At 36.2% G+C, this 13,384-nt stretch overlaps 1 protein-coding gene across 1 annotated transcript; it reads left to right on the top strand.

The window, feature by feature from the left end:
* The first annotated feature begins 4,026 nt into the window (after positions 1-4,026).
* On the top strand, positions 4,027-12,712 carry pstpip1b (proline-serine-threonine phosphatase interacting protein 1b). Its single transcript, XM_065267813.2, has 15 exons — positions 4,027-4,244; positions 4,599-4,699; positions 4,768-4,842; positions 7,502-7,536; positions 7,631-7,737; positions 7,988-8,050; positions 8,584-8,688; positions 9,439-9,484; positions 9,716-9,795; positions 10,906-11,004; positions 11,142-11,238; positions 11,367-11,436; positions 11,529-11,566; positions 11,691-11,794; positions 12,245-12,712. Exons 1-15 carry the CDS (start codon positions 4,215-4,217, stop codon positions 12,377-12,379), a joined length of 1,185 nt encoding a protein of 394 aa, XP_065123885.1. The 5' UTR covers positions 4,027-4,214; the 3' UTR covers positions 12,380-12,712.
* Positions 12,713-13,384: the final 672 nt, after the last annotated feature.

The following is a 13,384-nucleotide window of genomic DNA, read 5'->3' on the forward strand; positions in this document are numbered from 1 at the left end:
CCAATTAACAGAATGGGGCGTGCCTACTAAACGACATCATTGCCTGGGTTGCGTATGTATGGGGCGGGTCTATCAAATGAAGGTCCAGATTCTATTGGGTTAGGGGCTTGTTTGTTTAGGTGGTTTCAAATATCAACATTGGCTTTCAGAGATCATAGACCCTGCCTTTAATAAAGTTACAAACCCTCTATCTACGTGAATATCAAAGAAAAATGTAACACATTAATTCAGTGCATTCTCAGGCACCTTTAATCATTTGTAAATAAAATCTTCTATATGTTATCAACTATACATAGCTACTGTGTTTATATTTGTCACTCCCTGTCTGTTTCCTGCCAGTTTTTTACCCGTTATCGTCCTCTGGACTACATTATCCATTATCCTCCGCGTTTCCTCACCTGTTTTGTGCTGGTCATCATCCTCACCTGCCAGCCATAATCCTCATTATCTCCACCCTATGTATATGCTCCTGTTCCCCCCACCCCTTGTCCTTTGATCATTGTATTTATTCTCTATGTTTACTTTCTGTCTCTTAACCTTTGTATTTACAATTAAAGTTTATCATTTTGTTTCACTTAAAGAGTCTAATGCCTGCTCCTTCTCCATAAACGTCGTAAAACTATTGAATTTATTTGAGTATTAAATTGCACCTGTCAAGATGACTCAAAGTACCTGGATAGGGGGCTGTGTTATCAGTTTCAGATAGCCGTTATTTAGGTATAACAAACCTCAGATTGTTCCTATTGTTCCAGAGTGCCTTGTAATAAGGAAGCAGCAATATTGAGAAATTTTATCTAATGATCTAAATCTAATAACACAGTCAACAGATATGTGCTGATGATATTGTAGTCAAATATATTTTTCTTTATTGATTTGCCATTTTGCAATATGAAGCTCTCTCTTTATTTCAAAACTACTATATGACTTGAGTACCTATATATTATTCCTTTCAACCATGAGAGAGCCTAACTGCTTCAAAGCGGACTTTCACAGTACACACACATATATATATACACACACACTACAGTACGTCAGTATGTCTGCATCTTAACCACAATCCTCTTGCTTGCTGAGGTGACCGCAAGCAGTCAACAATGCCACGCTCAGCATCATACTGTATAACAGAGCAATCAATACACACACACACACACACACACACACACACACACAAACCACCACCACACTGTTCATCACATCGATCAATAGTTATGTACACCACCACATAGATCAACATAGCAGTTGTGTTTATTTCAAAAACTGTCTTATGTTTAAAATATATATTCTTGATTCAACTCTTTAAACACGTAACTTTTACTGTGCAAAAGATACATACTTTTTAGTTTCTTGTAGAAAGTATTAGAATAAAGTTTTACCCGCAATCCTGTTATTTATTTTAATATATTTTTAATAATATTATTTTTACCATAGCTGCATTGAAAAATATTATTTTAAATCAAAATATATTTTTATTTTACTTTACCTTAACAAATTAATTAATCAATTTCAACTTGTTTTGTTCACAATTTCAACTTAAACAATTTCAATAAGTTATGCCAACTTATCACAAGTCAAAACTTAAAATAGAAGGTTGAATTGACTTGCATAAGCAAGTTATTTTTTTTAACTCTATGCTGCATTTTTACAGTGTGGGTTACAGTATTTGGGTCACATGACTTTGTTCAAGTTTTTCTGATGGTTAAGTCAGTCTATCATAAAACCTAAAACAAGAGGATATGCAAACTTTGTGGTAAATTACTCGTCTTTTGTACTTCTTATTAGTAAAAATAACAATGAAACCCTTACTGATAGAGAATTTTGATGCTCAAGAAGTCATTATATAGACGGTTTCAGCGACAACAACAGAAACAAATGTTTATCTGTGGTTTCCACAGGAAATGGAGAGGTGATCCAGTCATCTACCACTGGCACTGCAGATGGTTCAACAGACCAAGTGAATATGGAGGGTTAATAACTCAGCACACACTGAAGGGTGTCGAGTCTTGTGGATGATTAATGAGGAAGTTCTCAAGTCAACTCCATTTTTTTTTTTGTTCATGACTTCCCAAACCCTTGATGTGATCTGTTGGCCCTTTTGTAATTTGTATATCCTTAACACATTTTAGCATTTGAAATATACACAGTGGGGCTTCACACATACAGAAGCTCATTTACTGTATGACATAAAAAAAGTAAATGATTGAAAATACAACTGATCGAGCAGCCCTTTAGATTATGAGACAAAATGATAAAGATGATGACGTATTTTCCCATGCAAAAAGGGGAAAACCCAGATTGTGTCCCAAATGATGTACTATAGGCAACATTATGCAATGTGCACTAGGTACCACAGAGTGTATGAGTTTAAGAACATATCTTCTGAAAAAGTATAGATATCACCCAGTTATAATAAGCAACTGAACCACCGTGAAAACAACAGTAGGCCTATGTCCATTTGAGAAAAACACCAGATTTAGGTAGATGTTACCAACACACCACAACTTAGTATTATTTCTCACAATTATGTTAGAAAAGTTGTGAATCTGAAGAATTAAAATGACAAATCTTTAAAATAACTAGTAGTGGTGTTGTCTGTAAAAAACTAGTAGTGGTATAGTGCTGTCTATAAAACGAATTACTTGTCCGTGTTATCAACAGACCTAGATCAGTTTTGTGTTTTGACCCATTTATCAGGCTACCATTGTGCTTTCTGGTGGTTTACATTTCCTATCTCATTTGTAGTGTTAAAAGTGAGACGACCACAAATATAAAAAACAAATGTTATACACACACACACATATATATACTGTATATGAACATCCCTAGCCCAAGTTTTAAGATCCAGCTGGTTCAAGTCATTAGCAGTACTGCAGAGAATTAAACTGCAGATCTGTCAGTCAGTGAACAGGTTACACCAATTGTCTGCAAACTGGTCTCCACTTAAACACACCACTAACAAACTAAAAAGAGCATGTGAATGTGAGCTTTACACACACATGTACTCACAGCCAATACAGACCCAGTCAATGTTTTTCATGTGTAAATCTCCTTTTTTTTTTTAAAGAGAGAGTTCACCGAAAATTTAGTTGTTGAACACAAAAGAGGATATTTTTTATAAATGATGGTAGGCACACAGTTGATGGTCCCCACTGACTTCTATAGCAGGAAAAACAAATACAATGGAAGTCAATGGTACCGTCAACAATATGATTGTCATCATTCATCAAAATTCCCATTCACACTTAATGATTTTTCATGTGGGGTGGGACCTTTTACCACACAACAGAATATGTGCGATACTTCACCCATTTCTGCATTTGTACATCATTTGGAGTTTTGGTTCTTTGTCACTGTCGCCCTAGATTAGTGTTTGGTAAATTCTGCTATTGCTTTTTATTACAATGATCTACAATCTCATCGGTTCATTCCATGGTATTATTGCGAATTCTCTCTATGTAACACTTCTTTCTTATATAATTCTCTATTTTAAAAGGCCATTTCCTTGTAAGCTGGAAAGGCATGACTGGTTTTGTTATTTACTCAAATGAATGATTTAATGTATAATAGTCTCAAAAACAGTATAACCCCTTTAGTGAATTACTAAAGGGATAAATAAATTAATAACATTTGCAAGGATGTAATATATATGTATGCTATATATTGAAAAAATTCCTGTGATTGCATGCTTTGATGCAACATTGTAAAAAACGCTGTTCTGCACAGTGTTTTGTCCCCCCCTTTTGGCTAAAGTGTATTACAGCAATAAATAGAAAGAAGTTAATATAATAAAGGTTAAAATATTCACAGACATACCAGATATCCATTTTTAACAGTTGTTAAGTGTTGTAATAAAACATCTCTAGTTAAGCTTGAAATGTTCCACTTCGAACCTAGATGTAAGTAGAAATAATATAGATAACATATTAAAATAAAACCTTTACATCTTTTCAGAAAATGAAGCATTGTGTCGCCGACATCATTTTTATTCTTCCTCTTTCTAAGTTTAAAAAGTAGCCGTCAGGAGGACGTCAAAGCTGAAGCGTCGTTCAGTTTCTTCCTCAATTCAAACTCTTCATTTGCCTTTTGATTTGCAGCGCGACTTTGTGTGCTTACTTCACAACTTTTTAAAACACACTTAATCTTTCCCAGCGGTGTCTGTATACGCCTTACGAAGATAGCGTTTAAGGACTAATTTGACGTACAAAATATTTTACACGATGGCTTTAAAGTTTTGCGATGCTTTTTGGGTAAGTCTATAAGTTAAGTATCTCACATTGATAGTGTAATGAACTAGCCTAAAGCAATTCTTACTTATATATATGAACTAATGATGAATTAAGGCATGTACCATTAATGAAGAGTCATCATTAAGTAAAACATGAAGGAATTCAAGTCTTAGTTCATTATAATTCATTAAGTGTTACCAGTTTGATATGTACTAATATCGCTGCCCGTTTAAAGTGAATAACGTTACATTGTGTTTTTATAACATAGCAGAGTTCACCGCACGATCTTCTGTACTCGCCAGTTAAATAAAGTTATGTCACTATTCTCCAGTGGGTGTCTAGCTGTATATGCTTCTAATGTGTGGTGTCTTCCAGGGTGCTGACTTTACTGACCAATCAGGTTATGAAGCCATTTTGCAGAGGTTACAGGATGGCAGACACATGTGCAAAGATGTGGAAGAGCTGTTTAAAATGAGGTATGAAAGAAATCTGTCAGTGTGCGTGTCTATGAAAGTCTCTGTGTGACTTCTACTCTCACCCGCAGAGCAATGGCTGAGGAGAGGTACGGAAGAGAGCTGGTAGCCATTGCTCGGAAAGCAGAAGGTCTAACCGAAATTGGGTAAGTTGGTTTTTGAACAGATCATTGCTCAACAAGTGCAAATATACAATATTAAAACACTGGGTTTAAAGCAACCCAAACTGGGTTTTTAGGCCAAAGGCATAATAAATATATCACAAAACACATTTGAACTAAAAGGTCCTTTTGGTTTTTAAACTAAAAGATGGCTTCATTGTTATTAAAACGCTGGGTTAATATATACATAAATAAAGCACCATAGCACCATATTTTTATTTTAATATTTGTATTGTGTTGTATCAAGAAAAAGTCATGGCCCTTCATCCCTAACAACTCTTTATCCTCCGATACATCACAGCCTCTTTTGCCTTATTGCTGACATAAAATTACACTTATAAACATTTCACCAGAATAAATAGATATGATTTAAAGGGACATTTCACCGGTAGAAACATTAATCTTTATTGAAAGTGGGTCATTTTGCAGTAGAAATGTAACATACATTTAGAATATGGTGCCTATTTGACTGAGAACGCATTTGTATGGAAAGCTACGGCCCTGTTTACACATTTATGGTTATTTTGAAAAACTGAGACATTTCTTGCCTCTGAAACCAATTCTTTCTAAAAACTCCGGCCAGAGTGGACATTTTGAAAATCTCTGGTTGCACGTAAACTGAGACAGACGGATGTTTAGGCAGCCAACTTCACAGGATGCACCAGAGCTTGCACCTATGTCAAAAGTGCGACCTTGTTCAAAAGGGGAACAGGAAGTGATTTGTCGCTGTTTTCAGGATTCTGATTGGCCCTGTCCCAAATAGCGCACTTCATGTGGACTTTCGGTCTTGTGGCCTTAAATTGCGCATGCTCGCTTAGTCTACGAGTCTGTAGGGTGTCCCATCTGTCATTTTTACGCTTTGAAGTGTGCTCATCAGCGCCCCCTTGATGCGGGCTTCGCAGCTGCAACAGGCTTTGCCCACTTTACCAACCCAGAAGTCCTTGCGAAAGAGTAATCAGACCAATCAGACGATGGAAGGGAGAAGTTCACACTGACGGGCAACATCTCTTCCTACAGCATATATGGCGTGACGCTCGAGTCTGTCCCAAAACACGACTCCGGTGCACCTACGTGGACTCGCATCAAGTGTCCCCAAAGTGTGGACTACATGATGTCATCAAAGTGTGGACTCTGAGGAGGACCACAAGTCCTGAGTGTGCCATTTGGGACAGGGCCATTGGCTTACGTGGGCTTGAGCTTCTTGTTACACCATATATAAACGGGTACGTGTCAATGAACACTTTTCTGAAAACTGACATGTGTGCACAAAGTTATTTTTGAAACCGGAGAGGTTGAAATGTCTGTTTACAGTATGAAAATAGCCACCCACATGTAAACGTAGTCTACAACTCCCACAATGCAAAACTCTGCAAGCCATTCCCACTAATCCAGAACACCGCTCAGCTGTATGCTATTGTGTACATACATGCCACATTAGTATAGAAAGAAAATAGAAACACTCACTTTATAGTCAGACATCCGTCCTGTCACTTCCAGTTTAGGATTCTAAAATATGCATCCATGACGCCACTGTGTATATATATACGGTACGAAGCTTGGGTGGTTGGTTCACCACACAAACTAATTGTGTCAGTTTCTTATTTATTTTTGAGAGTGCATGGCCAAACGTGTAAATAATGCACACAAACGCGTCCACCGCACAATATGTTTACTCCACAGACGCACCGGCTCAGTCCCTTTGCTCGTGAGCCGAAACGCATCTGTGAACCAAACAAAGTACCTCTCTTCCTCGGGACCATTCACCACACAAACGTCCATATTCTGATGTGATGCAGAAATTTCGTACAGAAGGAACACAGCGAGAGTACAGGCACTACTAGTCCGTCCAAGCTCGCGCCAGTCTGGGCTCCTCTATGCAACAGAGGCAGATGCTGATCTGTAATAGGTCTGTAGCGGGAGTGGGTCCCACAAATAGCCCCCCATCATTGAAAGAAGGAAGTGCAACATTGAAATCTGTATTTCTCCCGTCTCAGGGGAAACTGAGAGAATGATGCACGACCATTTAAAAACATGACTGGGTTTCTACCGATACAAAGGTAAATGCAAATCGGTGAAGTGTCCCTTTAAGTGTATCTGTTTGAAAATTGCTGACTCAAGCTATTTTAATGGTCCTCTAATAATGGTCCAAAATGACTCACGACAAGTAACTTGGCCTAGCACTGCTGTATGCACACTTGAGGTGGAGGATGAGTAATTTTGATTGTTGACCTGGACAAAAAAAAGTGTCAGACATGTATTGTGAGAGCTGCTTAAGTGGTGTAGACCTATGTAATGGAAAAATGTGCTCTATGTTTACATGAAATTAACACTGTCACATTTTTACACCACATTGTTTGCTTTAAACCCAGCATTTGGGTAGAAAAAAACCTAATCTATAGTGTATGCAGTATCAATACAACTATTATACAGGACCATCACGTTACTCCTAATACTCTCTCAAAGTGCATCACGTAGCATTAAAGTAGTCCAGAAAGGAAAGGTATGCATTGTTTATTGAATTTACGTAAATCCGTTAATCGCTGCATAATAATTGATGTACATACCCAGAAATATGCAAACTATGTATTTATACCCTGCATCTTTTTGTCATTTAGTTTTAATATCTATTTATTTTTACACTTAGAACATTAAAAGCATCATTTGACAGGATGAAAACTGGTATGTGAAATCATATAATCCCTTTTACAAACCATATGGCATTTATACAAAATAAGCTACTGTCATGTACTTAAATTGAGTTTTTTTTTTTCAGAGATGGAAAAGTCAGGTAATCTGCACATCCAACTATCTGAAAAGATAAGGGAGGATGTCCAGAAAGTCGAAGCGTTTCGAGAACACCAGAGGGAACAGAGAAAAAAGGTAGAAAATATGTATCAAATTAAATGATGCAGTTTTCTTACACTTTAGCGTTTTGGTCTATGTGCAAGAGGAAGGAAACTGTCATTTTTTGTGTGGTTTTATTATGGTGCACATATAGCTTTGCTCAGGGGCAAGTTCATGAACCACAAGCATTAACTGTGGTTAATGAATGTGTTTTTATAAGTAAAGATTTTTAATGAATGAAATGAATAATTACATGAATGTAGTGTGTCTTTTCTGCCCCAAATAGCTTGAAGAGATTATTGAAAAACTTCAGAAGTCTAAGATGGCATTGCACAAGAAGACCATGGAGGTAAGACACTGTAGGATACTCTATAGCCACTTGAGGTCACTTGACTTCCCCTTTAGCCGTAGAGGTTCAAGGCCTTAATGACACATTTTTCTCAGACTCCAAATTTCAGTATTAGCCAAAAGAGGAAGATAGGCAGAAACTGAAAGCAGAAGGCACTGGCTATGTATTGACTGTATTTGCAGAATGTTCTTGGATATGATTAACATATCACACTTAAAAATAACTGCAGAGTTTATTATTTGTTTAGGGTTTAAATAATTATTTTGACTACAAAAACATAAAACATTAAAGAGAATAACATATTTACAGAGACGGGACAGTGAAAGCTAAAAAGGAAAATAGAAACAGACAAAGAAGGGTTTGTTTGTGTATTAACAGCTATAGTAACCCTAGATATATTAAGACCTGAACTTCCTGTGCTTTACAGCACAGAAATACCACAGTCATGTGTATATGATTAGATCTGTTGTCTTTTTCCACTCACTCACTTTGAAGTTTCAGTCATTTTAAACTTTGCACTATTTATGTTTCAGTCAAAAAGGTTACATGAGCAGAGATGTAAAGAGGCTGATGAAGCTGAGCAAGCAATAGGGAAGAAGACAAATGTGACCACCTCTACCCACCGGCAATCAGAAAAGGTGTGGTGGCCTGAAATGCAATTTTCCACTTGGTTGTCCCATCCCTATTTGTGTAGCAGTGCAATCAGCTTAACTGTCCATGAACAGTTCGTGCTGTGCTCAAGTGGAAATTAAACTGTAATTTCTTGCTGTGCTCCAAATCATTTGGGCAGATAATGCAAAAGCTGTTTTGTTAAAGCATTAAAAAATACTGAATTATAAGATTCAATTCTGCTATATTAGCACAAAAATTTGTATCTCTATATAACGATATAATTTTCGTTATTTATATACTATATATATATATACATATACATATATATCATCATCATATATATATATATATATATATATATATATATATATATATATATATACACATAAAAATCTTATTGTAAAAAATGACCTCTGGCAGGTGTGTGGTCACCGTATGGCCAAAAAAGGATTAAAGCAATGCTAGTGTGTTTCAGTATGACTAGACATCATTGCAAAAAGACAATTTCCTTTTTGTGACCCTTAGCATATTTAAATTATAAAAAGTGTTAAATGGTCACTAAAAGAAATAGTCACTTTTATTCACTTTTTGGGGGGAATAGAAAAAAGATTGGTAACACTGAAATCATCCTAAACAATTCTGCACATTTTGCTTTTATTCATGTTGCTCTTAGAGCAAATTTAGCCATTCATAGTTTCATTTCTGATGATCAGATTCTTTTAACATTTCAGATACAATGTATATTTAATTTATCATTATGTTGTACTATGTTGTAGGTGCTGAACAGGGCCCGAATATGCAGGCAATCAGCCAATTTAGCAGGTTTGTGCTTAAAACGTGTTTTTGTTATAATCATGTTAGCAGGAGAACAGATTCAAAATAATGAAATTATTATGTATGGAGAGATATTCAACTTGAGAGCTTGTTTAAAGAGCTTTGTGATTTTTTTTTTAATTAAATTAGATTTAAACAACATAAATCTGGCTAAAATAGGCTTCATAAGTAATACAACTTGGCACAGTGACAAATAATAATTTAATTTTGCTGATTCAGAAAAGCAGTACACATGGAATGCTGAACAGCTAGAAAGATCTCTTCGGGACTGGGAAAGCACATATAGGAGTGCATGTGAGGTACAGAGCACAAATACACACAAACACGCATGATAAAACAAAACATGCAATTGAATAAGCCATTAAAATTTTACTCAAACAAAGCCAATAATGTGTATCAGGAATTAATAATCAGCAAAGCTTCAATATTTATTTAAAGAGAACGCTAAATAAATAGGCATGTATTAAAGAGCACCTATAATGGCCTTTTTACAAGATGTAATATACGTCTTAGGAGTGCCCAGAATGTGTCTGTGAAGTTTCAGCTCAAAATACCCTACTGTTTGGGTAGGAGCAAAAATGTGTTTTAACTCTTTCACCGCCAGCGTTTTTAAATAAAGTTGCCAGCCAGCGCCAGCGTTTTTCATGATTTTCACCAAAGTTTAATGCCTTCCAGAAAATGTTCTTCTTTAAATATATAAACATACAATATACCAAATGAAAGTACAGACCCTCTGCTTTCAAACAACAAAAAATATTTCATCCTACCTTCAGTGGTTCTTTTGTAATCAGCTTTTGAATATGGGTAGGTTTCTGCAAAAACACCACATTTTGAGCAAAATGCAGAGATAATTCCATTTTTGTGACGGACTCACGGATCACATTCAGAGCGATCTTTAAAACAGACACGGACATGCAGCAGCTTGCCATAGGGCAATACTTCCGGGTTTAAAAAGTTGCGGTGGATGGTGGATAATAGCGGTATTGCGGAAAGACAGAAAATCTCGTCATTGGCAGGGAAGTGTTTTCTCTTGATTGACGAGATATCTGGTCAATGGCGGCGAAAGAGTTATTAATGTCTGTACCTTTAAATGCAAATGAGCTAAAGCTCCTCACTTCCTTACAAACAGACAGTGAGCGCTTTCAGTTAAAATAGATCTGATTAAAACAGTCTGAGACAATAGTATTTAGTGGACAGAGTCCAACTCGCTCAGGGTGGAAACTATGGTAATGCAGGACTGTACACACTGCCAACACACATAACTGTATGTCCAAACACCTTGTTAAAGTTGATTTTGCATAATAGGTGCCCTTTAAAGCAGTCACAGCAAGTTTTAAATAAGTCAAAATGTATGTGCTGAAAATCATTTACAAAAGAAATTATTTGTATTTTTATGCATGTGGTTGCAGGTGTTTCAGCAGCAGGAGTCTGAACGCATTAATATCTTACGCTGTGTGTTATGGGATCACTGCAATCTGCTGTCTGTTCAGTGTGTGAATGACGATGAGGTAAATGTAAATGTCAGCCTTTGCCCATTGTATCTCTGTATAATTCAAAGCTTATGCAATTCGGTTATTTACACCGACTGCAACAACTACTTATATAACCTTAAACTAGTTGAGTACACAGATTTCTTCTTTGGCAGTGCTATGAAGAAGTAAGGAAGGTTTTAGAGTTGTGTGACATCATTGCTGACAACAACTGCTTCATTGAGATGAAAAAGACCAGCTGTCGTCCACCAGGTACATTTAACTTCATCATCATTAAAATTCACTGGTGTCTTTGAGGGACTGTCAAAATACCATGTAAAAGTATAAAACATGCATGAATTGATTTTATAATAATTTTACTTTCCTCCATGTTTATTTAGCACTCACCGAGTTTCAGTGTTACAGCGAAGTGAATTCTAATCAAAGTGCCAGGAGGTTTGAAACAAACAGGTAAACATCTAAACCACCCACAGTATTATGGTAAAAATAAAGTTTACTTGACTTTGACTCTGGAACTGTTGTGAATTTTGATATCTCTGTAGATTATCTGTCGTGCTGCCGGTGAGGGCGCCCTTTTGTGGTCAGTATTACTGCAGTTAAACTACATTACATGTTTAAAGTTCAGTAGCATTCAGAATTATTACTACACTGATTTATTTTATGAAGGACTCTTAAGCATTGCTGTATTTATCTGTACATCACAGACAACCAAGAAGCAAGCAGGAATTCGGGGGGACCATTTACCCCTGCTGAAGAAAGAGGAGGCGTATCTGAGAAGTACATGGTGTTGTATAGTTTCAGAGCTCAGGTAAATAGATTTTTAACATTTACATTAACGTTTTCTTTAAAGGCATTCATTTTATATATTTAAATTTTTTTATTTAAAGCATTAAAAATACTAGAAGCATTTTTATATAAGCATGAAAATACATTCAGAGCGATCCCCCGCAAAAATGGCACACATTTTTCTCAAGTGTTTGCATCCCCGCAATCAGAAGGGTTGATGGATAGATGGGAGCATTCCTCTAAACGTTTAGACAACTTATACAGTACAGAGAAACACTGTACAAAGATGATGATAAGAGCAGTCAGGTGGTGATAAGCAGTTAATTTAGTTACGTCTCTTAACCTAGTCATTGAATACTTATGAATACTTCTCTATGTAGATAATTACAATACAATAAATACATACAATTCAAAGTTGGGTAGTGGTTAATTGTAACATTTTTGTGCATTTTACTTCCTGTCTTATTTTTAGGAAGCAGATGAGCTGTCTATTAATAAAGGAGACACTGTCATAGTAACTGAGCAAGGTGAAGACGGGTGGTGGACAGCATGGAAAAATGGATTATGTGGGATGGTCCCTGGAACTTACTTAACTAAAATCTCATAGCAAAACAGAGATCCCCCTCTCCTCATACTGCATCCCTTCCCATCAAGTGAAATTAAGCAGATATGGACATGAAACTAATATGAATTGAGTCAGTACACTAAAACTAAATATTACGTCCATGTGATGTAAAAGAAAACGTGACTCAATGGACCAGATTACCTTCTTCCACTGCTCTGTGCTCCATTTCCATGCTCATTGTAAGCACTTTTGATTGTGGTAAGAGGTGTCATGACCGGTTTGCAGCTGTGCAGCCCTACATTACATGAAATGTGCTGTTGTGAAACATGCCTAATACTATCAGCATTAAAATTTTGTTTTGTTTGTGAAATAATACACCTACTGTTTGAGACCATGTGTGATTTCGGTCTTTTCAGCCCATAAACGTTGCCATTTTAGAGATACTCTGACCCAGTCGCCTTTTAACAGTTTGGCTCTTATTAAAGTGGCATATCAGATCTTCATTCCTGTCCAATCACAATTACAAGAACTGATTATTTGCTTACCATCTGATCTACACAGATAAAAAATACCTGGAAATGACCAGCGATATTCACGTCACCTGTATTTGGTCATATTATTTCATCTCATAAGTGTATATTAATAATATTGATATACAAAAATTTTATTGAATCAGAAACAATACAAAGCCATAAGTCTGACGCTTAAATTCAATGTTTTGCTATATAGTTTGCGAGCCATTTGTATCAATACAATAGATTACCTTTATGAATGTTTATTATGTTCGTGTTTTTTTTTTTAAATGAAACATTTATATACTGAGAATTAAATGGCTCTGACATATACTATATTCTGGTAAAATAATAAACATTGTGAGAGAATAATCATTCTCTGCTTTCAAACGCTGGGGGCGTGTCTGCTAAAACCACACCCACTCGCGTGAAAGCAGCCTGTCTCTCAACTTTGAAATATTGCTACAACCTGAATGGATGCTTGCGATTGTGTTATGCAAGCCAAATAATCCTTAACACACTCAGAAATTTATAG

This window comes from Paramisgurnus dabryanus, chromosome 2, assembly GCF_030506205.2.
Source record: "Paramisgurnus dabryanus chromosome 2, PD_genome_1.1, whole genome shotgun sequence".
NCBI lineage: Eukaryota > Metazoa > Chordata > Actinopteri > Cypriniformes > Cobitidae > Paramisgurnus > Paramisgurnus dabryanus.